Genomic DNA, 23,586 nt, shown 5'->3' on the forward strand with positions numbered 1-23,586 from the left:
CTCTACAATGTAAAAATATAATCCCAAGTCATGTATTTATGTATGTTGAATTTCTTTGGCACCATACGTAGCCAACTGCGCTAATCGGAGGTGGTATGATACACTCATATCACGACCTCAAATCATGACAATTTATCGAATGGTGAGAGGGAAGCGAAATGTTATATGGCTACTTGCCTACAAGGCCACATCCATGGTAACCAGAGTGCAGCACTTTGTGTAACCACTTCAATACAAGAGGCTCCGTTTCCCCGCATATGTCAACCACCAACCGCCTCGTACTGTATGCACCAAGGAGCCTGGTGCCTGGGCAGAATCTACATACTCTTAGGTTTTTTCGGTAAAGTCACGTAGGTAAAAATAAATAAGAAAAATGTATAACAGAATAATATAAATAATAATAGAAATAAAATAATAAATCACGACGTTTCAGGCGCAACACAAGCGTCCGTCATCAGGTGAGACAACCACAGCAAGAAACAAATGCCTGAAACGTCATGATTTATTATTTTATTTCTATTATTAACTTTTATTATTTATTTTTACCTACGTGACTTTACCGAAAAGACACCTAAGAGTATGAATCCTTGCAGTCACGAAAGCTTCAAATCCAGAATCTACATGGTGAGACGTGACGTGATTTCGCATTAGTTCAACTGCCGAACACTAAAATGGTTGGCAGGGGTTTCTGGTAACTGTTCATCGTGGCCATTGTACATAGAAAACTCTGGAGTACAAACCATTTATTGCAAAAAATGTTCAGTGCATTTAATCCACAGCACGCGTATCTAACCAAGACAACTGCACACAGGTTTTGCCGACCAGAACAGTCAGCGGCAAAGCATACAAGTGCTGCACAGCGCAACAATAGCCATGCTGAAGTTCTGTGAACAAATCGCCGCGATTCATATCCTACACTGTCGTGTGTGCTTTGTAACATTACAAGTTTGTGTGCATTGTAACATTACAAATTAATTTGGAAATGAGTGCATACTGGTGCATACATAGCAATGGTCTATAAGGCAAGGCAGATGTCTGGTACTCGCTGGGTCGTATTCCATTAACACTTTATGTATTACAACTTTACAACACAGTGGCTTACAAGACTAAAGCACACCAAAGATAACTTGTTACACACGGCATCGTCATTACTGAAATTACTGGACATTTGACTGCTGTGCTACCCTGTACACATCTGAATGCCTGCTCATAGCCATTTCTTATTAGCATTGTAAATGGAATGTTAAGCAACGCCATAGAATGTAAAAAGTAAATAAATATTAACATAAATTAGCTTCATATAAAAATCCAAACTAGCTGCATCGTCATTGAGGTCTTAACAACGTTTGATTTTAATTGTTAGAGGTTGATAATCAATCCACTCCATATAATCACACCACAGACTACCTCTGCAAATATAAATACGACTGAAAACTCGCAAACTGCAACACAGCAAATGGTACAAAAGAGGCTGTTATTACATGAGTTGGCTGCAAAATATAAAACCCTGTACACCAGTGCTATTCAATAGCTAGACATTCTACACTTTCGAAGGCTTGTTCAGTGAGATAAGTGCCAGCGCGAGCAGTGGGGTAGCATAGTTGGCATTGGTGGCCTGGTGCAAGAAATTACATTTACCCTCTCCATACCCCAGCACCTGGGCTCATGTTGCTCATGTTGCCCATGGGCTCCAGTGTAGTTGCACCACCTGCAACACTCGATAGCTATACCACTGAGCGTGTGCCGCACTGGTAGAGACTGAACAGTTGCTGCAGTGATGGCGGTGGCACGGCTAGCATCTCCGTCTCACAAAGTGAGTTTTTACCACGTGGCGCTAGCGGGTGCACGCGGTGCAGGAGATGGGACGTGGAGAGAAGTGGCGGTTCCGTCACGTGCTGTTGGAGGAGCGCAGCACGTGGAAGCGCTTCAGCGTCATGCGCACGGAGCCCAGCTCGCGGTTCACCTTCTCCAGCCGCTCCTCGAGCTCGTCCTGCATGCCAGCGCCAGTGGCACAAGCGCAATAACATCTCATGCGCAAACTATCAAGACGGCGTGGTATCCATCTCGTCATTTCTAATTAATACATGAACACAACGGCACCACTATGAGACCTCCTTTACCAGTGGCAAATATACTAATAGGTTTTTACCCTTTCAACTGGTACAAAAACTGACACCTTTATACAAGGGATCATGTTTGCAATAACCACAACACAAGCAGTCAAAATGCAAACAAAAAGAAACAACTCTGATAATGATAAGGACAGTGCATATCATTATCAGAGTTGTTTCTTTTTGTTTGAATTTTGACTGCTTGTGTTGTGGTTATTGCAAACATGATCCCTTGTATAAAGGTGTCAGTTTTGTACCAGTTGAAAGGGTAAAAACCTATTACTACAACGGCACCACTTTGTACGAGTGCGTTTGGAAGCGGTACCTTGTCCATGCGGATCTGGCGAGTGACGCGTCCTCCAGAGGAAGGGATCCGGCTTAACGCCGACTCGATCTGCAAGGCACACGGAGGCTGAGCTGATGACCGAGGCAAGAGCGCACTGCTGCGTGCTACATAAACCTGGCTGTTATCGGGGGGTGAACACTTACTGGGGACAAGGAGCAGATTACATCCAATAACAGGTTAAAAATCATGCAGATGCAATGGTTGTTTAAACTTTCCAACAAGCAAAATGGAAGCTTGCAGGCAGCTGGTTTGTGTCTTCCATCATAGGCAAACGTTGGTGCATAAACGCATCAACCTTTGCTGAAGTGTTAATAATCAAAAACAAGGTCAAACGGAAGATGGTAAAATCCTCGACGCACATCGTGTGTGGGGAGCACCAGTCCTCATCACCTGCTGCTTCTCCAGAGTCAGCTCGTCCAGCTGTTTCTCCAACCGCCCCAGAGTGCGCATGCGCTCCTGCACCGAAAACTCCGTCTCGTACGGCGCCGACAGAACCACCGGCTTCACCCCTGCCGTGGGGTAAGGCCTCGCTGGGCCCCCGCTCATGGCAGCCGCCCCCTGTTTGCTCGGCCCGGCAGGGAGGTCCCTCCCCTGGTGGCCCTGCCCTTGGGCCTGGTCGCCGCTCGGCTTGGACGGACTTGGCGCAGACCCGGGGGTCCCCGCCTTCGTCTGAACCGCTTTCGATTGTCGGGAAGGCAGGATTCCCCCAGCCATTCCGGTGGAATGGGAGTTGGTCCGCGACGAGGAGGAAGTGGGCGGCTTGTGGGAGGAGGCCCCTCCGCCCTGCGCCAGCAGCGCGGCGGCACCGTCGCTCTCCCAGGCGGCGCGCGCCGTCACGGTCCCGGCTCGCACGGCGCAGAGCGCCGACTCGACACGCGGGGACAGACGCGCACCCTCACCATCGCTCCACACCGGGCTCGTGGCTGCACAGACAGAGCGACTCCCTGGTGAAACGTACACACTGGCACCGGGCACACGACCGCGAATCACGAATATTCATCAACTTGCGAGGAGGTAGTGGTGAGGAGTACACAATTTACACCATCACAAGCCAGCCATCAGATCCGATGCTTTCAGGTTTACAATTAGCAGGGCTAATTAAGAGGCTGATGTTCGCATAAGCGGTATAAAAGTAGCAGGAGTAAATCTCACCAGTAGAAATGTTTTGCAGTGGGATGAACTGCAGCCGCTTACGGGGACTGGCCGTCGGAGTCGGTGGACAGGGCTGATCTACAGAGCTGAGTTGAATGTCAAACCTGCACATGCACACGAGGACGGGCACGTGGAATACACTCAACCCCACCGCCAATGCACGCCCCCGTGCCAACCCAGGTGCAAAGCAAAACGAGGATCCCTGCCGGAGATGCATCACAGCAGCACAAGCGTAGCCAGAGATGCACCACTTGGCTCAACGGTTTCTAAACAGATCCGAAGTCCAGTCACAGAGGGCAGACCTCCCAGCAGCCATTCTGGCACCGTTTGAAGTTCAGATTTTTGAACGTGCAGATTTACAGGGCCTTGATTTTCCATCTAAGCAATTAGAAAAAGCAATAAAGAATATGCATTGTGTTTTACAGTTTGTTGCCTTGCCTTTAGAAACTTTTAAACCAGCTTTGAAGGTTTAATTGAATTTTATATTATTGCCTGGCGCTCCCACGTTAAGAGCTCCCATTCTTCCATTTCTCACTGACCCCCCGCCACCACCCTCTTATTGGGCCCACGACTCACCCTATCCATGACAAACACATGACTTGAACTATTAGTCCGTGAAATCAATAATTTGTTTAAAGATTGTAATCAAATATTTTTCTGTGGTCACTTGCCCTTTAAAAATGGTGACCACCCGCACATCCTGCCTCTCGAAGGCAGGAATTCCCTGACACGCGACACCCATTATGTCACCAAGCCCCGCCGCCTATCACCTCCCGTCCAGCGGCATACGTGGGAACACAGGCGACTTTCCACAACTATTTCCGTGCTATCAAATTTAAAAAGTTATCAATCTGATAATCAGTAGCGAACAGTTCCTTAGATAATAAAATAGCCCACCTCAACACATAACGCACAAGCAGTGCTTCTATAGTTTTGGATTATTAATTACTCTGCCCCTTGGTTTCCGAAGCCCCCACGGCCATGTACCTGGTGGGCGTCCCCTCCTCCTTGCCGAGCAGACGGCTGAACCCCAGCGAGAGGTCCCTCATGGGACTGCCCCTTTTGGGTGACGGGAAGTTGGACAAGGCCTGCTTGGCTTCATATACAGCAGAGGGCAACACGGGGACATGGAAGAATGATGTTTGTTTAGACGGAGCCCAGCTTTTTAATAAGCAAGCTCTAAAAATACAAAGTATGTATGCTTAAACAAGTTATATCCAATTAATAACGTGGTATTCATTATTAATTGGTTATGTGATTGAAAATGGCCATGCTTCGAACAGACGAATTGTCTCTTTAACAGTTGCACAAACAAAATGAAAGGTTGTGTGGATGATGACGGCCACGTATGGGTGAAGAGGGCTCAAGACTGGGGTTCATAGGACACAGACCCCACACACAGCAAGCACTTACACTTACACCTCTTTTCCACTGACACATTCCGAGCCGAGCCTGCACGATAAGGGTGGTTTTTCCACTGGCTATTTGCTGCGCCGTGCTGATCCCAATCTGTTATAACATTATTCTCATTAGGAAATGTAAATCTGACTCCGGAACAAGCAGGGCCAGGGGTAGAGCTAACGACGCATTCCTTGCGTGTGACAGCAGCCAGTACAACTCGAACACAGCATCGCCGCGTCACCAACACGCATCTCGCCTCGTTCGTCGCGTGTAACGTCAGGGGATTTTGCAGTGGAAAAAAAAATTAACCCGTAAAAACAAAGTTTTTCACTATAAATTCTTTATATGCGTGGCATCGGTTTTATTTTATTATTCATTTCTGTTTTTCTTGAGTAAGAGTTTCATTTTTATCACATTGGTATTTTAAATTAAATATGAAAAAAAAAATTTCCTAAAAAGTGGAAAATTTAGGAAAAAAATTTTCTCGATTGGATCACGGGAAGTGGGTTAAAAAACGTCTGAAAGATTTGCACGGTCGTAAGCGCACAAGCAAGTGAACTTAATATAAAGGATTTAATAACCTAGAGCGCCACCCCCCCAGCCAAACTGGGCTGCCTTGGCACACGGTTTTACAGTGGAAAAGAGGAATGAGAGGCACAGGGGAAGGAGGCATGCGGGGCTTCCCGGCCGGCATGCGGCGAGTGCCGCGGGGCCGCTCGGCGACGATGGAGGTTTGATGCGGCGGGCGTCGTGCGGGGCGTACTCGGCGACGGATGGTGCTGACGCCCGCTAGGCGGCACCGAAGAGGAGCGCCGGTTCGGGGGCGAGCCGAGCGGACGGCCTCTCCCCTCCTTACCGCCCCCCCTGGGCGGGTCCCGCTTGGCCAGGCTCCCCGCCACCCCCACTAGCCCGATTCCGTCTGCAAACACGTCACTCTACTCGCATTCACCCTTGCCTGGAGGACAACTCGTTACTCCACGCGCTTAGGCGATCTCAACGGCCACGCTCCGCACACAACCATTCCGAACTTCCCATTGACACAATAACCTCACATTAGCTCAAGCGTGAAAGATGTGCAAAAAACACTACGTACAAGACACAGTGACCGAATTAAACTCCACTCAAACCCACGGGCGTCACGGACAGATCGGCTGCTGGCGCACCTCCAATGCCCTGGATGTGCGAATGCTGGGGGGGGTGCGGATGCTGGGGGGGCCCCTCCCGGGACCCTGCGTCTTCCCCGTCATCGGTGCCGTTGCCCTTGTCCCTGTTGCCAGGGAACGGGCGTAGGAACGGCGGGATCGAGGCCTGAACTGCCACCGCGGCTGCCGCACCCGCAGGGCTGTCTGGGGACGTCTGGAGCCGGGTGTCATCCTTCTCCGGCGGGGAGTGCATTCTGGGATAACATCACCACAGCCAGTGAGGAGACAGCCCTGCCTCATACCACAGCAACTGAGCCATGCGATAACTCTCAGTGGGGAATGCTATCTGTAAAATACTCAGCCAACTTAAATGTGTAAGATTTGTTATTGCCAAAGCGGTAAGTAGCCTTTCACTGCCTGCGCTTTAGCATTGCTACAGTCCAAATGGGTGCTGTTCTTACAGCCGTTATCACTGTATTTGATCTTTCCCTGTAATCATCATCATCATCCGTGATTAATTCACTGCTGGATGAAGGCCTCCCCAGGCCGTCACCATCTCTTGTCATGGTTCTGTGATGCAACAATCCGCCTAGCTTCTAACCACAAGCATATACGTATGTATGTTAGCCACCCTTGCTAATTGGAGGTGCTAATCGGAGCAGATGTCATCGCAGTGGATGTCTGGTAAAGGGTTACGGTTGCAAGATTGCATGACGGTTGTAATCGTAAAGAAGCCAGGCCAATAGGCTCCCATTGAAGCATCTGTTATGATGATGATGATGATGGCGATGACCCGATGTGACCCTCATGCACTCACCTCTCAGACAGAGAGAATCCTGGGTGATCGCCGCCCAGCGGCGGCCCAGGGCCCGGTTCCCCAGTGAAGAGAGAGAAGTCACGACGAGACGTGAGCCAGCGGCGCCGGCTGCTGGGGGAGTCGCCGGCCGGAGGAGACACGCCGCTCTCCACCACGGCCGGGCTGCTGCTGCTGAAATAAGACGACAAAGCGACGTATGCACGGCGGCGAGCGTGGACATTCAAAATGTGCGTGGTTCAGAGGTGGCCGGGTGGCTCAGAGGTCAGAGCTCTTATACAGCGCCACTGAGATCCAGAGTTCCAATCAAGGCTGCAGCTATCAGTAACTAAACCGGGTTCTCAGCCCGCCCACAAATAACGCATGCACATCATGCTTTTAAAACTTGTTTCTAGTACTTAATTTTGGCCAAATCCCAGCTCTGGCAATTATAAATATCGGTTTGACTGTCATGCAATAAATATGACTCTTATATGGCAGAGTGGGTGGGAAAGTGCTGCTTCCTAATATCTCGATGCAATGTCACTTGAAGGGCTCTCAGAGGTAGCTCGGAGATATCTGCTTCTGTGCGAGAATGTCTTACAAATATATTGTATTAATACCTGTGATCACACTGCGAATGATCGTGCGTACTACCATTGAGCATCGCTACCTGTAGTTGATGTGCAGCAGCGAGGAGATGCCGTCGCTGGAGCGTGCCTTGGTGGTCACGTGCTCGTGCTCAATCTGCTTTATCTGGGCCTCCAGGCGAGACTTCATCCTGGGCACAGGGCGAGGACGACGCCAGCGGTTGGCCCAGCGCAGCGGGAGCTTTGGACAAATACCGCGAAGCCAGTAGTCGTAGTGTGAGGACACATGCTGGAGAGTGACACGCCTCCACATGAATCCGAACCCACCTTTTCAGCTCCGAGATCTCATTGTTGGCATCAAAGAGCTTGTCCTCTGTGTTTCTAAGTGCCTCCTGCGTAGAATAAGATGGTGGCATCGATTAGAAAGCTGCTCTGAACAGTATCATTTATTTAGAGGCATACAAAGAGAAATCTACCGACCGTGCAAACGCACGTCACGTACCTTCACTCGCTCGTTCTCCTTTGCCAGCGACTCGTATTCTGCCAGCAGCTGCAAGAAGGAAATTGATTTAAATGTCGACGTTTACACATGATGAGAAGTGTCCACGCGCAACTCTGCATGAGGGGGGGGGGCGCGTGGGTGGGGTAGGTGCGTGCGTACGTCCTGCAGCATCTTGTGCTCGCGCTGGATGCGCGCCTCCTTGTCGTCCGACAGTTTGTAGGCCGTCTCGAAGGCGTGCTCGACGTCGCGCAGCCGCGCCTGCAGTTTCAGCGTTGCCCCCTCCCTCTGGCGCACGTGCGCACGCGCCTCCTCCAGCCGCTGCTGCATGGCGCGCGCCGCCACCGCCGCCGTCTCGTAGCGCTCGCGCCACTCCGTCTGCCCGCGCCGCCACGCCGCCCCGTCAGGTTCGCGTTCGCGGCTCCGAGCGTGCGCCGCTCCGAGCACGGTGCCACGAAGAATTTTATTTCGGATCTCTCGCAGAACAGTGCGGACTTTCGTGTTGGAGAACGGCCCACGGAAGCGGATATCACGGAACAATATCTTGAGATCCCTCCAACTGACCTCGGGTCCACACAGCAGGGGTCGGCCCTTTTGCCACGAATAATTTAACACGAAACCTGATGCTCACCGTGCCTCTTCCAAATGTTTTCAGCAAGCACGGTGCATTTTACAATAAGTGGGACTGCACCACCCTCTCCAGAGCCAGTGGCACATTTCACAGGCTCTCATTCTAATGGTGACATCGTGGCGAGTGAGAATTGTGCGATCAACTCACCAGCTGAGCCTCAAGCTCCCGGTTTCTCAGTTCTAGGTCCCGGATTCGCTGATGCGTCACTTTGAGGGCTCTCTCCAGCTCATCGCACCTATGATAGACAAAGCGGAAACAAATGTAATTAAAAATAAACACATCGAGTGAAAGACAGATGAACACCCTACTACAGCAGGTGCACTGCTGAACTTATGCTTAGCTCTTTCTGTTTTGTACAACACGACATATGCCAGTGGCAGTGTAGAAAACGATGGTTCGTTATCAAAACACATCATATTTTGTACGATTTTACCATACTGTGCTGAATGGGCCCCATCATGCTTTTTGTCGAGGGCTCTTGAACATAACATCAGGCAATCCGGCGACATTGTTCAACAGGCCATGCTTTGCTGATGAAAATAGTCCCTGGTTTACCAACTTAAATATTGACAGAAAACAAGGGCCTGGAAGGTCCATAAGGTCCATAAGGTCGACGACCCAAAACGTTATCCTAATTATTTTTTTACAGGCCTGTTATTAGCCTGTTATTAGTTTATACATACATTAAAATCAGCTGTGGTTTTATCATCCACGTCTTTCCCGCACAGCACGAGGCTCCACATGGGAGTGGAGAGTGGTGCTACTTGCCGCTGGCTGGCGCGCTGCGCCTCCCTGCGTGGCGAGCGCGGGCTGGACTTGCTCAGCTTCTCTGTGAGCGACGCGATCTCACCCTCGTAGTACGAGCGCAGGTCCGCCAGGTGCCGCGCGTGCTTCTCCCGCAGCTGCACGCGGAGCCTGGAGGGGAACACACGAGCACGGCCGTCAACAGACAAAGATCCGTCATGTGGCCTTTAACAGGCTGTTGGAGCAAGAGCTGTTAGCGAGCACTTGATACAGCAAATTTAGCTGTGACGGTCACACCTGATGACGGAGACTTGTGTTGCCTCCGAAACGTCGTGATTTTTTTTATTACTTTTATGAATTTAAATTTTATTATTTTTTTACCTACGTGACTTTACCGAAAAACCCTAAGAGTATGAATCCTTGCAGTCACGAAAGCTTCAAATTTATAATTAGCACCTATGAAGGCCGGCACGGTGGGGGCGTGGAAGGGCCAGCACCACACCGTGGCTGCCTGTAAACGCAGTGCTGATGTTTTACACGCTGCTCCAGATACTCAAGCAAGGCTTAACATAGGGGGAGCCCAGGATGAGTTCAGATATCAATTGCCACTCAGCTATCCAGCCACCTCCTAGGATGTGCATATCAAATGAAATGAATAAATAAATGCATTGCTACACAACTAGCAATAATCACCGTCACATGTACACCAGCCCCATGGACAACAAAAACACGTGGCAATCCCACGCACGATGATTCCACCAGCGGCTTCCTTTGAGCAGCTGCTGCGAGTCTCACCGCGAGAGCTGCACGGGGTCCTGCGGGCTCGGCGAGGTCTCCATGCTCCAGTCGCTCTCTGAGCAGGCGTAGCTCGACGTGTCGTCCCCCGTGTTGCCATCGGTGCGCTTGTCGCGCTTCTGGCTCGCCGCGGCGCGCCGCCCGCTCTTGTTGGGGGAGCCCCCGCTCGGCAGCGAGTGCGGTAGATTCTCACCGCGCCTTGGAGACCCCGAGCAGCTCGGCGCGGCCTTCGCAGGCACATTGCGAGCGCAGGAATGCGTTTTGCGAGTCGCGCAGGCCACTTTGGGTGAAGCAGGTGCCTGGCTCCGTTTTCTGACATCAGCCTGGCCCTGGTAATTTGCGCTCGCCTGGGCGGCCTTGCCATGGGGAGAAGAGGTAGCACTCTGCTTCTGTATGAAACAAACATCTCATCGGTAAAGTCACGTAGAACCGGAAGAACCAAAGAGTATGGATCCTTGCAGTCACGAAAACTTCAAATCGAGAAAAAAAAAACATCTCATCGTTCCATTGGTTTGCAATCAATGCCCACAATAATATTTTACATAGCCCCGTTCACTTAACACGCCAATAACTGCGTATAGCACAGACCATGAGCACGTAATTATCCAAAGCTTGTCAGCAATGAGTGCAAGTGATTTATCTTGAAGAAATTATTTGTATTTGATATAATCTCACCTGTAACCACTAGACAATAAATCAGTCCGTGTCGTTCACTAGTTCTGTGCAGGGCATGAGTCTGAGCAAACCTGTGACTGACCTGAGAGGCAGCGACAGCATCACTGGAGACAGCTGTGTTCTGCACGTGGAGCACGGGGGACAGAGGCGACTCGTCCAGCCAGAATCCAAGTCCAGCCTTAATTCACACGCACAGCCCAAGACAAAGGTCCCCTGTGTATCCAGAGAGACTGTCGAGGCAAGTGATGTTAGTGAGGGTTTATAAAGGCCAAATGATGCTTGAATTAAAGGTTTGGTCAGCATGACACCCTTTGTCTCCCCAGTGCTGATGTTCACACACCGTACCACATTCACATTTAAGGACAAGTAAATTTAGGAAAGGCTCAGGACAGGCTTTGACATTACTTGCTATTGATGTTAGCCATGACTGGGAATCAAACTCAAGTGAATGGGTTTTGAGTGCAATGCACAAACCACTGCTTCACACACATACACCAGTGCAACCTGCACAATAAGCACAGGGACACACCCTGAATAACCAGTTTATAATAATGTAATTTATTTGGGATGTTTGATCTCATTTGATGAGGGGCAACTATAACGGTGCTGCCACGGAACTGGCGGCACACGAGTCTGCTGAAGCTACGAGACGGCGCTTGGGCCACCTGCGAGAGGGCTTCCCCGTGAAGCTATCGGAACCGGCACCGACATACGCCGGTCGGCACAGGGCCGCCTACCTCGGGGCCAAATTGTCCAAAAGGCTCCGGGTGCCGACTGTCTAGCGAGCTGCTCCTCCGCTCCCTGTAGAGCTCACGCAGGGAGACGCCGGGTGGCTGCGGTTGGTCGAGCGGAAGAAGAAGAAGACAGAATACAGGAAGTGGTTGGAGGTGGAGAATGAAAATCAAGCTCCGAGGTGCTATGAGAGTAGTCAAAAGGGAATAGCTATTTTTATTTTGCCCATTTCATTTCGCACGCTCTGTTCACGGCAAGTCTCAAGCTGGAACAATGTCCATTTGGAACTCTCGGAAAGAAATGCACTAGCCGGTGTCAGACAGCAATCCATGGACGGTCAAGTTGTAGATCTACAATTAGTCATTGGTTACATGGCTGAGACCATCAACTCACTACCTTGAGAACCTGATTTAATCACAGGCAACAGAAACCTGTACTTGAATCCAGGATCTCAGCGGTACCGTCTAAGTGCTCTCACCCCTGAGACATCTGCCCACCTATGGGAAGAGCTTAGTTTAAAGTAGCAGACAGAAGCATGGGAATGTGTTGTGTGAGCTGTCACTGGAGCACTGGGCGAGAGAGCTGTCTCACGTTAATGTGACGTGTGTGAGCTGACATTTAGAAAGGAGAGCTTTCCCACGTGAACGTGACTTGTGCGAGCTGTAACATTAACGTGTCGCTTGTGAGCCGATATTGGAGAACTGCAGCAGCACTGGGCTAATGAGCTCTCGGATGTCAATAAAACTACCCCAGTGCCGTGTCTAACGTGCGGTTGCCCTACAGCTTTTCCAGTCGGAACCTGAATCTGTGACAGACGTCCGTGGAGCGGGGATCCGTTTCTCATCGTCTCTGCCCCGAAGGAGTGACTCTTGTGCCAAAGTGAGCAGTCTGAATCAGAAACACAGCACAAACCAACATCAGCCAACAAACGTCACCAAGTCCCATGAACAACACAAGCAGGTGGTGAATACAAGGCTACAGGTAAATCTATACCCAATGCACAGATGCCCATGAAATGCTGGCTGAGGAGCTGCCGCAGTTTGTTGTCATTCCCCCACACTTCCAATTAGCACGATTGGCTACGTATCGTACGAAAGAAGTTCAACATATATACAAACATTCCACCTGCAGTCCAGGCACGTGTGCCACACACCACAACACAGCTTTAACTCCCATTACTAATTTTGCTTCGGAGAAATCTTTCTTTTTCAATCAAGGTGCCAATCAAGAAGGTAACTTCATGCCATAATGAATGGACATAATACGAAACCGTGCGTTTTATAAATGCAATTGTATTTTTCTGAGAACCCTTTTGTGAAACCTCTTATTCCCACTAGGGGGCACTGCACTTCACACATACACTCCGTTCCAGTGAACTGTTTTCTGCATGGCAGTCCAAACGATATTTTAATTCTCAGAACGGAAATGTTGCCAAATGTGGTGAAAACACGAATTTTTCATGCAATTTTTGGTGACGTTAAAACCATCAACTCGCTACACTTGAGAACCAGGTTTAATCACTGGTGGCTGAAACCTAAAGTTCAAAACCTGGGTTAGAAAGCTTAGCCATGTCGGCTTAATGCTATGATCCCTCCGCCACCCAGCCACCTCAAGGCTCTACACAATTTTCACAAATGACCACCCAGACCACTCCATGCCACTCATCGCGTGGCTCGTACGACTAACGCGTGGGCGGGGACGTGCGTCTCTCTTACCGGACGCCTGGGACGCCCGGGACTCGGGCTCGCTCTGTGAGAGCGAGTCAGGGCTGTCGGCCTTCGACGTGTCGGGGGTTCTGTACACCGGGGAGAGGGCCATCGATGCAAGCCAGGCCTGCAGAGCACAAAACATAAAAATCCCCATTTTTAGACAGACTGTTTGGGCAAGTGCTGTTTGCGAGCACCTATGAAGGCCGACACGGTACACGAGGGGATGGGTTTTTATCCAGTGGCGAAGTTTACACTGAATCGACCTAGGGGAAACCCAGCACCAGTTCAGATAATCGTCACCGGTGTTGGCTGTGAGCAGGAATCGAACTCGGGTTGCTGGATTCGAAGCACAGCACGCTAACCACTGCGCCACCACTCGTTGTGCTGCAGAGTACAAACACATGCGCACACAATCACACCGAGTGGTGCTGCAACACTGGCGCTTTGTTAAAGACATGCAGGCATAGTGTTGTGGCATGCAGGCTCACTGTCTAAACGGAGTGCACGTCATCATGTTAATGACAATTATACAGCGCCGTAATTCGAGAAGCCATTCAACGTACGGCAATCACACGAGGTCACACACCAATTATATGCACAGTACTGCATTTGTAATTAATTATAAAACATGATGCTATCAATTAATTCTCGCTTAAAATCACGATGTCCAAATAAACATGGAATGTCACCACAAGATGCGAGACCCATGGTGAATATTAACAGATGTGGTGATTTACACCCCTCACCCCCGAACAATCCAATGGATCATCGCAATTCAGGGTTGTGATCTGACTCATTAATATTTTTTCATGCAGTGACTGTAATGGCCTCTAGTGGCTAACAGTCGAGAAAACTCATTACAAACAACATACGAATCGAATGCACGTGTCGTGAACTTAATAAACTAGATGCAATTTCACGAAAACTCAACACATACGTGATAAGAAAACTCAATGTGTCGAGTTGTTTTATTATGTTTGTGCACCACTGCCAATGCAGCATCACCAAATAATGTGTTATATTAAAGAATCAATTGGCGGATTGCTACACCCCAAGCGAACACTCCGGAGATGCAGTACGGGTGTGCCCATGTGCCGGCATGCTGCAAGCGTGCAGGTAAACCTACTGGCTGTGTTGCCGTTGTCATGTGCTCAGGCAAAGTGGCCGGCCTCAGGAATGCGCTGCGCTGCTGCAGAGGAGGAGGGACAATGGAAAGCACAGGCTGGCCGAGATGAGGGGGAACGGTGTGGCCCGCGTGGGCCCCACGGTCATGCTGCTCAGCCGAAGCGAGGGCCCATTTGGATTGCGTGCCATGCTGTGGGGACTCGACCGCTCCCCGAGGTTGTGCGGCGCCGTGCGGGAAAGTGCCGGGGCCCGCCGCCAGGTGGACGTGTTGCTGCTGGAACGCCTCATCGGCCACCGAGCGAGCAGCATGCTGCGTCAGGCCGCCGTGTGCCGGGGCCCGATCGCCGTGCCGCTGGGCTGCGGCAGAACCGAGCGGCCCGGCGCGGCTCAGCGACGGGATCAGGGAGGCGGTGTGCTTAGCGTGGTGCTGTGGGGAAGCGATGGGACCCACGGGACGAGTGCCACGAGGAGTGAAATGAGCAACGTCGGAACCAGGCTCCGAATGCCGCGGTTGGTCAAGCGCGATCGACTGGGTGGCTTTGTCATGCCGGGAAGCCATTATGGGGCCTACAGGCCGGGGCCCTGCGTGGCCCGTGGGGCCGTCTGCCGATTCTGCTCCTGCCGGCGCATCCTTCTGCCACACCTGCCTCTGCTTCTGCCGCTCCACCCAAGACGTCAGGGGTCTAGATATGCATTTCATACATCGACACGAGAGACAAATTACTACATGCTTTTACCTTATATTATCTGTAAATATTACAAAAAATTCCAATATTAAAATGTATATTCTACATCAAACATGAGTGTTATTATGCAATGCTTTTTTAATCTTCCAGTTAACCATTGCAATAACCTTTATTTATTCAGGAAAGCCTCACTGAGTCTGAAGACTCTTTTAAGGAAGGTCCTGTACCGATGCGTATCCATTTCCTATTGAGTGTATGGCTTCATGTGGGAGACCACCAGAGTGCCCAGAGAAAACCCACACATACAGAGGGGTGACACTCAAATGTCATGACAGATGGATATCAAGTGTCTACTGCCATCTCCTGGTTACCTTGCCGCCCAAGACTCACAACATGTGGCAGTAACATCTAAGTACAGTATGTTATTCCTATACGACTGAATTCAAAATACCACATCTGTACATCACTCACCTTTCTGCTGTCGGAGAAGCGTTTCTGCTGTCATCTGCAGACTCGACCATAGCGGTGCTAGCCGGAGGTTTCAGCACTCGATAGGTCTGTCCCAGAGCCACTGTGCCTGCCAGGTGGCCTCTCTCCTGGTAAAGTTTTCCGGTCACACACACATCTGGGGCCACGGCACCCCTGTCCTCCTGAGACCCCATGTGACCAGAGAAGCCCTGCAAGTGTTCAATCTGCAGACCTTTCTGACTCTCGTCCGCACTTTGCTTCGCTCCATCTGCCGAGGTTTCCGCTGCAGACCCCGCGGTTTGTTCTTTCCTCGCCAGTCCGCCGAACGGTTCGCCATTTTTGTTGCCGACCGAGAACAAATTCTCACCCTCCGCGCAGATTCGCTGTGATGCAGCCAAGCTTCGTGGAGATTCTTGAACGTTCTCGAGATGCCGAGCCTCACCGAAGCTTCCGCTGTACGCCGTTGCTGACCCGTCGCTACTGCGATTGAATTCCGTATCGTCAGAGCCCTCGCCCTGTAGGGACTCGGCACCGAGGTGTTCGCGAGCGTTGCTACAAGCTGCCCCCCCATGTGCCGAGCCTTCCGCCGTCAGGGCCTGCCCGTGGAGGTGAGTGTGGAGCTCCCGATTGTCGGTGGTGGACCCGGCGGGGGCCTCCGACAGACCTCGCAGCGAAAGTGACTTCTCGCTCCGCGTGCTGCCCTTGCTCCGCTCGTCCTCCGACTCCGAGGTGGTGAGGTTCAACTCCTGGACAGAGGAGTGACTGGGGGTGATGTCAGGGCTCCTCTCGTGTATGCTGTTGACTATCTGGGTGTGCAGCATCTGAGCAAACAAAAAACAAACGGGGAAGCATTTATTTTTAATGCTTTGTACACAAGCAGCCCTTTCGTCAGTTTACTGCTGGATGAGGGCCTCCCCACACCGTGTGGGTCGTGGGGGTTATTGGACCATACTTTATCACGCTGTTCAGTGCGGGGGCTGGTGAAGGCGGAGAGCAGTAGACTTTGGCCCATAGTCTATTACAACAATGGATTTTGCCACAATGCCCTCTGCTGACAAAGTAGCCCCGCTCAGTGGTTACTCATGTTTTACGCACAGTGGTCGCTCATGAAAGCACTATGAAAGCTCAATCCTGCTTCATTGCCGAGATCTGGTGAGATCGAGTGCGTTTCGTGTGGTTTGGTCACAGGCAGTAATATTTTATCGTTAATTCTTGTTTAATGTTGATGTTGAGATCAAGTTTATGACGTGAGATGTTTCGAATTTTTATGACAAATTTACTATATTGTTTCGTGGCCCAAGTCTTCGGTGAAAAAGAGATGTTTAGTATCTATGGGCTTCCACCTGGTGTATAAATAAAGCATGTAAGTAATGAATAGAACATTCGCTTTTAGTTCAGTGTCTTCAAAAGCGATGTGATAGTAATGTCTGTTTAAAAGGTTAACTTTTTCCTAACCTTCACTGCAATGCATGGCACCGTTTAATGTGGCGGCAAGAAAATGTTCCCAGCTTAGAGGAGGACGTTTCACGAGGAAGTAGGAAGCGGTGCGCGATGGCGGCCAAGTACACCGTGTGCCTAACTAATTAAAAGCCCTATGAAAACTCGTTGATGCTCTGCATACATAAATTATGTTGAGCTCATGCAAGTTTCATGAGCACTCGGGATTATCAAGAGTGCATCCAAGCAGTGCGGGCAGCACACTGAGCATTCCGCGCCCATTCGTGAGCAGACTGGTCCCTCTCCACACAGAAAGGTCACCGGCCCTGAGCCCCACTTATCCCAGCAGCTGCCAGACATCAGCATTCACTTGTGAAAAACGGACAATCCACTCAGTGCCCTCTGTCCACTTACCCATTTCAAACGATCCCAAATTAACTGCCATTTACTGACTGGACAATGTGCGACGGTTACTGATCGACAGTATCCATGTAACTACATATCCATTCGTCAATTAAAATCAATTCTTACACTCACAAAACATCCACCAAATTGTGCGTGTGCGAATTAATTATTTACGGTTCGTATATGTTCTATGTAATGGGTTCAAGTGACCCCTGCAGTCACTAGAGGTGTGACATTCACCACAATGGTAAAAATCAAAGATCCGTGAATCGGATCATGATCCTAAGTCATAATTCATCGGGATGCGAGGGAACGAATCATTACATGCCTAATTGACAGCACACCAATAAGCATGTGTTCTCCAGTTGATCAATGCTCCAACACTCATTTACTCCGATCGACTCTCTATCAGAATGACCTTTCCCGCTCACCACACTGTGTTCAACCACCATCATGCAGAAAACTACATTTATGTTTTTCTTGCTCTCTCGCAATGCTTATCTGTGGCACCCCTGTCTATTTTTCCTCAAGTTCCCGTCACCTAGCTCGAAATCATCAATTTTTTTATTCAATTTAATCTGCTGCACTATCACCAGAGCTCCTTGCCGCTGGCCACGTTGGGTTGTGGGTCCACGGGGGCTGTGCTCAGTACAGTAACTGCGAGGTAACAAGAAACAACCAGCCGACCTGCAGGTGCTGCTTGTACTGGTGCTGCTGGGCTTCCATCTTCTCCTGGTGCTGTCGCTCCATCAGCTCAAACAGCTGCACCCACCGCTCCTGTCGCACGAGCAGCATCACACGGCCACAAGCAAAGCAGCGTGCACCACACCTCAACATAGATGGTGCCATACATGCACATTTATAACAACTCTGCTTATCTTCTTGGTTCTTTCGGTAAAGAACAGGTCAGTCGAGGAGACAGAGTCTGAATGAAATTTCAGACTCTGTCTCCTCGACAGACCTGTTCTCCACCTGAGGACGGCTACTTGCGTTGTGGCCGAAACGTCGTGAGAATTATTTGATTATGTTTTATTTTTATTATTTTATTTTTTCCATTCTACGTAACTTTACCGAAAAACCAAGAAGATGAATCCCTGCAGTCACGAAAGCTTTAAATCGAAACTCAGCTTATTATAAACCACGATGACAGCTAGCACGCAGGCATGTGAGTGAAATGTTGGTGTTAGTAAGAAGCTCACATCCATTATTTGTGGTGGAAAGCGGCAAACCCAGGGATTGTTTATGAGGAAGCAAAGCGTGTACGGAGCTGCAGGGTCGGGCCTGTCAGGGCTCCGTTAGCCGTGGGCGATGTTAGCCGTGCCTCAAGCACACTTAGCAGACAGGATTCTATTTCATCATCTAGCTCAGCCCTAATGGAGCATCGGCGGTGCCATGATGCACCGGCCACACGCACACAGTGTACCCACCCTCCCAGCTCAAATAACTGTGGTGTATTAGCAACAAGGGGGAAAGAGATATTTCACCAATACCATTAATTATTAACCCATTTACAAGTTGCACTATCACTCATATTGCCCAAAATACACTATAAAATAATATAATTTAAATCCAACAGTATACATGACAGTGTTAATCGAAACTATTGTGCATTTATCCCATACGCTGTACATTTGTGTGTTTCATTAATTTTGGGCAAAATATGGTATTAACCTTTCCTGCCCTTTGGAAATGTCGACACGAACCACAAATGCTATACAATGTGTAAAAAATATTCATCTCTCTGTAAACTGGTTATGGAAAACACAACCATTTTGTCATTTTAATTTTTTTGAGGAAGGGGTCGAGTGGATTACACAACTACATGAACATTTTATATTTAAAGCTTTCATGACTGCAGGGAATCATATTCCTGGTTCTTTCGGTAAAGTCGCGTAGAAAGGGAAATAATAAAATAATAATAAAAATTTCATTTTTACATGAACATTATTCTGTCAGGCTTCTGGGTCACACAAAGGAGTCTACTGGACATTTGTAGCTCATCGGATTCCTCCAGTATAAATAAAGATTCTGAATCTGTCTCTATGAGCAGCCAGGGCATACATTCAGCCAGGTTAATGACCTGGAAAATATTTCCGCACCCGGAACACCATATCTAGTATCGCTCTCGCCGCCTTGGCTGACGATATAAGTCATGTGGCTAATCCGACCGGTGACGAGTAAACAATCGGTGGAAAATGAGGCTGTGCGAGTGAGCGGCACCTCTGGGATGGAGGTTTGCGCGTCAACCACCGGCCCGTCCCTGCTGGTGAGGATGTGGCCGAGCAGGGCGGAGAGGGAGGAGGCTGGACACCTCTCGCCGCCACTGCTACGTGACGAGCCGGAGCCACACGCCGCTTCCTCCTGCGACGCTCTTCCTGTGCACGTCCCGGCACCCGAAGTCGCTCCGTTCAACTCTGTCGGTGATCGTCCTTCTTCCAGATGGGCTCCTTCCGATTCTCCCCGTCTTGGCGAATGAAACAGTCAGGCAAATTCAGTCGACATCAATGCAAATTTGTGTAAAGCACCCACTGAACAATGCGACGCAGGGGTGTGGATGCAATGCACGGGAGTGAACGCAGGATCAGACTGAGTGATTTAAACCTCAATCCGCGAGATCGGCAGGGCTATTTGACGTCACTCGCAATGCTTGAACACCGGCGACAGACATCCGGGCTTTTACAAACCTCAAGTGGCCATTGCTGCTTCGATTGCCATTGGATAAATGAATTACATGAATGGCTCTAATAAATCATGTGACATGATTAAAGTTGTTCAATTGACAATACTATGTAATCCAGTACTACCATAGTATACTTGACGTCTTCAGAATTATCTATATATTTCCGATCTACAAATACTGTATTTAAAAAAAATAACTTTGTAAATGTGGGAAATAAATATCTCACCATTTACATATATCGGAGAATGGGTTACAAAACACTTACGTTATTGATGCACTGTTCCTTGGCTGCAGTAAATTGTAAAATGCAGAGCACCAGAGATTTACAGCCAATCTAATGCAGAAGGATCAATTGGTTTTGTTTGGGGAAGGGGTTTAGGGAAGATAGGTGCTGGCAGGCTGTAACTTGGTTATTGTTGTGTGTCACTTCGAAATCAGTTTAGAAAATGTAATTTTTTCTGCTAGTTTTTGGGTGTGGCTGCTCAAAGCTGCAGGATGTGTAATCGGTGCAGGGATATTTTTAAATCCCAGAACATTACGCCAGCTGCATCACTCTGTTTTAAGAAAAAAGAAGAGACACTGGTGCACGTGATTTTGCAGAGCCAAATGGCTATATGGGCCTCTTTCCAAGAACTGAAGCCGTTTTTTTTAACATTCTAATCACTGAGAGTCTACTGCTCTACTGCATGAGCAGTGAAAGTGCTTGGACCGTCTTTTGCACATTTCTACAGCGGATGCAATTGTCATTCTGTTCTCATCAACAATGACAGGGTTAGTCTGTTAATGAGAAATGTTCTGCAGTTGTTTAAATTGGGAAGCGTATTCACGGGTGTCCATGTGAGTTGCCTCTTTAACGTAAAAGAGAGATTCATGAAAAAATGGCTCTCGTGGTAACGCGTGAATGTGTCACAACGCATTTCACTCAATGCGATCCAACGGGTCCCTTTCCGCTGTGGCGCCTCGTGGTGGTGGCAAAAGCTCGCGAGTACAGGAGCTTCGATACCAACACCCTCCAATACTAAACACTGGTTACGTAACAATGCAGACTCATCAATCACAGACGATCCCTGCACTCACTATACAATGCCTTGAATCGTGAGCGTGATAATAGATTGCTGAATTAGAATTGTATTCTAAATGTACTTATAAGATATTTTAACGTTACACTTAGGCTAATGAAGCGAACACAATCATACAAAGGAGACAGACAATGTGAAACAATACGAATTAGATGGTGATAGAATATCAGAAATAAAATAAATTATTGGGTCAAATTACGACTGCGAATCTTGACAAGACACCAAATCTCTGGGGGCATATGCATTACTTTACATACCTCGTAAACACTAGTTGGCTCAGATGCCTAGAGCCAGTTCCAGAATTCACTCAGCATCACTCATTCGTACCCAGCTAGGAGGAAGCTATGGAAGCCCATGCACTGCTAATGAACAGCAATGCTTCCCCACCCACCACTCCTGTTCACAGGCAGCCCCCCCACTGGGTTGTGGCTTGGGAAGTCCCTCGTGTTCATATTAAAGAGGTCATCGTGGCCAATGCTGTTGATGCCACCACACGGTGGCTTCCTTTTGATTGATCCCACCAGCAATTACACAGTGGGCACCTGACGTCCTAGGTCTGCTCTTGCAGTCTCATCCCGCATTTGGAATTTTCCACCCAAAAGGCAAAGTGATTTCCTGCTCAAATGAGCATTGAGGCGGTGCTACATCTCCAATTTACTGCCCTGAGCCAATGGTGGAAATTACACATTCCTATGGTGGGGTGCGCGTGTATCTATAGGACAACCACTGGAATGTTCACGGAGAGTTTAAAATATGGATTTATGCCCCCCAGTTTAACGTGGACTAGAATCGCCACTGGGTGAGAACTCATGGAGACAACACTCCAAGTGCCTCCCTTGCTATGAGCTGACTCCACAGGCCGGTTGCATAAATCACTTTTCGTGCTGTTTGTTTACCCCAGTCAGGCTTATACCAGTCAAGCATCCTTAACTTTGTGTAACCATGCGAGAGCACATTGAGACGGATCTCATCGTGGCACCAATATCCCACATGCTGCTCTAGAACGCATTCAGCATCATTTACATAAAACCAGATGAGGGCAAAATGAGATAATCCGAATAACAGCTGCAGAGGGATTCAGGTAGATCCAGTCAGTTAACATCCTTTCATTTATAGCCAGATGAGGACCCCATGAGACATGTCAAATCGTGTCTCAAAGGACCCCTGACAGTCCACCCCATCACCCACTGAACGTCCTCTATTAACAGCCCATCGAGGTAACCCTCGATTACGACTCAAAGGGCTCACAGGCACGCTCCAGAACACATGGTGTCTATGTATCACCAGGCGAGAGGACATTGAAGCCGAGTCTCATGCACCAAACACCAGGTGCCCTTCCCACTCGTGCCAAACACCTCCATTGTAACGTTGCAGTGAGAGAGAGAGAGAGCAGCCGGCACGCGAAGTGAGCGCGAGATTCACGGTGGCAGCAGAACACGCGCAGCACCTGTGTATGTCCGTGCCGCAGCCGAGGTGGGCACCACCATCAGCACCATCAGCAGTATCAGCACCATCAGCAGTATCAGCACCATCAGCAGTATCAGCAGCATCAGCACCATCATCAGCTGAGCGGCCTCGGTCTCCGTGTAGCCCCGGCGAGCTCCGCGATGGAGGCCCCTTCTCCTCCTGCTCCTGCTGCTGCTGCTCCTCTTTCTCGTCCTCCTCGGCCCCAGACACGATTACCGCGTCCATGTTCGCCGGGGACAGGGCAATGGAGCTCAGGTTCCCTTCACAGCAGCAGCAACAACAACAACAACAACAGCAGCAGCAACAACAGCAGCAGTAGCCGCAGCAACAACAGCAGCAGCAGCAACAACAGCAGCAGCAGAGGCCCCGGACGGCAGCGCAGCCGAGCAACGGCCTCCGTTCCCTGCCCGGGCAGCAGCGCCACCTCGTGGCCCGGAGTCGACGTCCCTCCCCCCTCCTCCTCCTCCCCCCTCCTCCTCCCCCCCCCTCCTCCTCCCCCCCCCCTCCTCCTCCCCCCCCTCCTCCCCCCCTCCTCCTCCCCCCCTCCTCCTCCCCCCCTCCTCCTCCTCCCCCCCTCCTCCTCCCCCCCCCCCCTCCTCCTCCCCCCCTCCTCCTCCCCCCCTCCTCCTCCCCCCCCCTCCTCCCCCCCCCTCCTCCCCCCCCCTCCTCCTCCCCCCCCTCCTCCTCCCCCCCTCCTCCTCCCCCCCCTCCTCCTCTCCCCCCCTCCTCCTCCCCTCCCCTCCTCCTCCCCCCCCTCCTCCTCCCCCCCCCCTCCTCCCCCCCCCCTCCTCCTCCCCCCCCCTCCTCCTCTCCCCCCTCCTCCTCCCCCCCCCTCCTCCTCCCCCCCCCTCCTCCTCCCCCCCCCTCCTCCTCCCCCCCCCCTCCTCCCCCCCCCTCCTCCTCCCCCCCTCCTCCTCCC

At 50.2% G+C, this 23,586-nt stretch overlaps 1 protein-coding gene across 4 annotated transcripts; it reads right to left on the minus strand.

Annotated features, from left to right (window-relative positions):
- Nucleotides 1-635: 635 nt before the first annotated feature.
- MPHOSPH9 (M-phase phosphoprotein 9) lies at nucleotides 636-23,096 on the minus strand. 4 transcript variants are annotated; one of them, XM_078873586.1, is made up of 24 exons: nucleotides 22,648-23,096; nucleotides 19,662-19,905; nucleotides 18,129-18,218; nucleotides 15,603-16,345; nucleotides 14,447-15,128; nucleotides 13,327-13,444; nucleotides 12,411-12,499; nucleotides 11,617-11,712; nucleotides 10,962-11,057; nucleotides 10,205-10,593; nucleotides 9,434-9,580; nucleotides 8,813-8,900; nucleotides 8,197-8,412; nucleotides 8,038-8,085; nucleotides 7,863-7,927; nucleotides 7,619-7,726; nucleotides 6,970-7,140; nucleotides 6,174-6,406; nucleotides 5,774-5,929; nucleotides 4,597-4,705; nucleotides 3,610-3,713; nucleotides 2,848-3,380; nucleotides 2,437-2,505; nucleotides 636-1,990 (listed from the first exon to the last, which is right to left on the minus strand). In XM_078873586.1, the coding sequence occupies exons 1-24, from the start codon at nucleotides 22,890-22,892 to the stop codon at nucleotides 1,889-1,891; spliced, it is 4,941 nt and encodes a 1,646-aa protein (XP_078729712.1). In that variant the 5' UTR covers nucleotides 22,893-23,096; the 3' UTR covers nucleotides 636-1,888. The 4 variants fall into 4 exon arrangements, with proteins under 4 accessions (XP_078729712.1, XP_078729711.1, XP_078729713.1 ...); XM_078873585.1 differs by having other exon boundaries at nucleotides 15,603-16,420; XM_078873587.1 differs by lacking the exon at nucleotides 11,617-11,712 and having other exon boundaries at nucleotides 15,603-16,420.
- Between the last annotated feature and the right edge of the window lie 490 nt (nucleotides 23,097-23,586).

The sequence above is a fragment of the Lampetra fluviatilis genome, chromosome 37 (genome assembly GCF_964198595.1).
Source record: "Lampetra fluviatilis chromosome 37, kcLamFluv1.1, whole genome shotgun sequence".
Classification (NCBI taxonomy): domain Eukaryota; kingdom Metazoa; phylum Chordata; class Hyperoartia; order Petromyzontiformes; family Petromyzontidae; genus Lampetra; species Lampetra fluviatilis.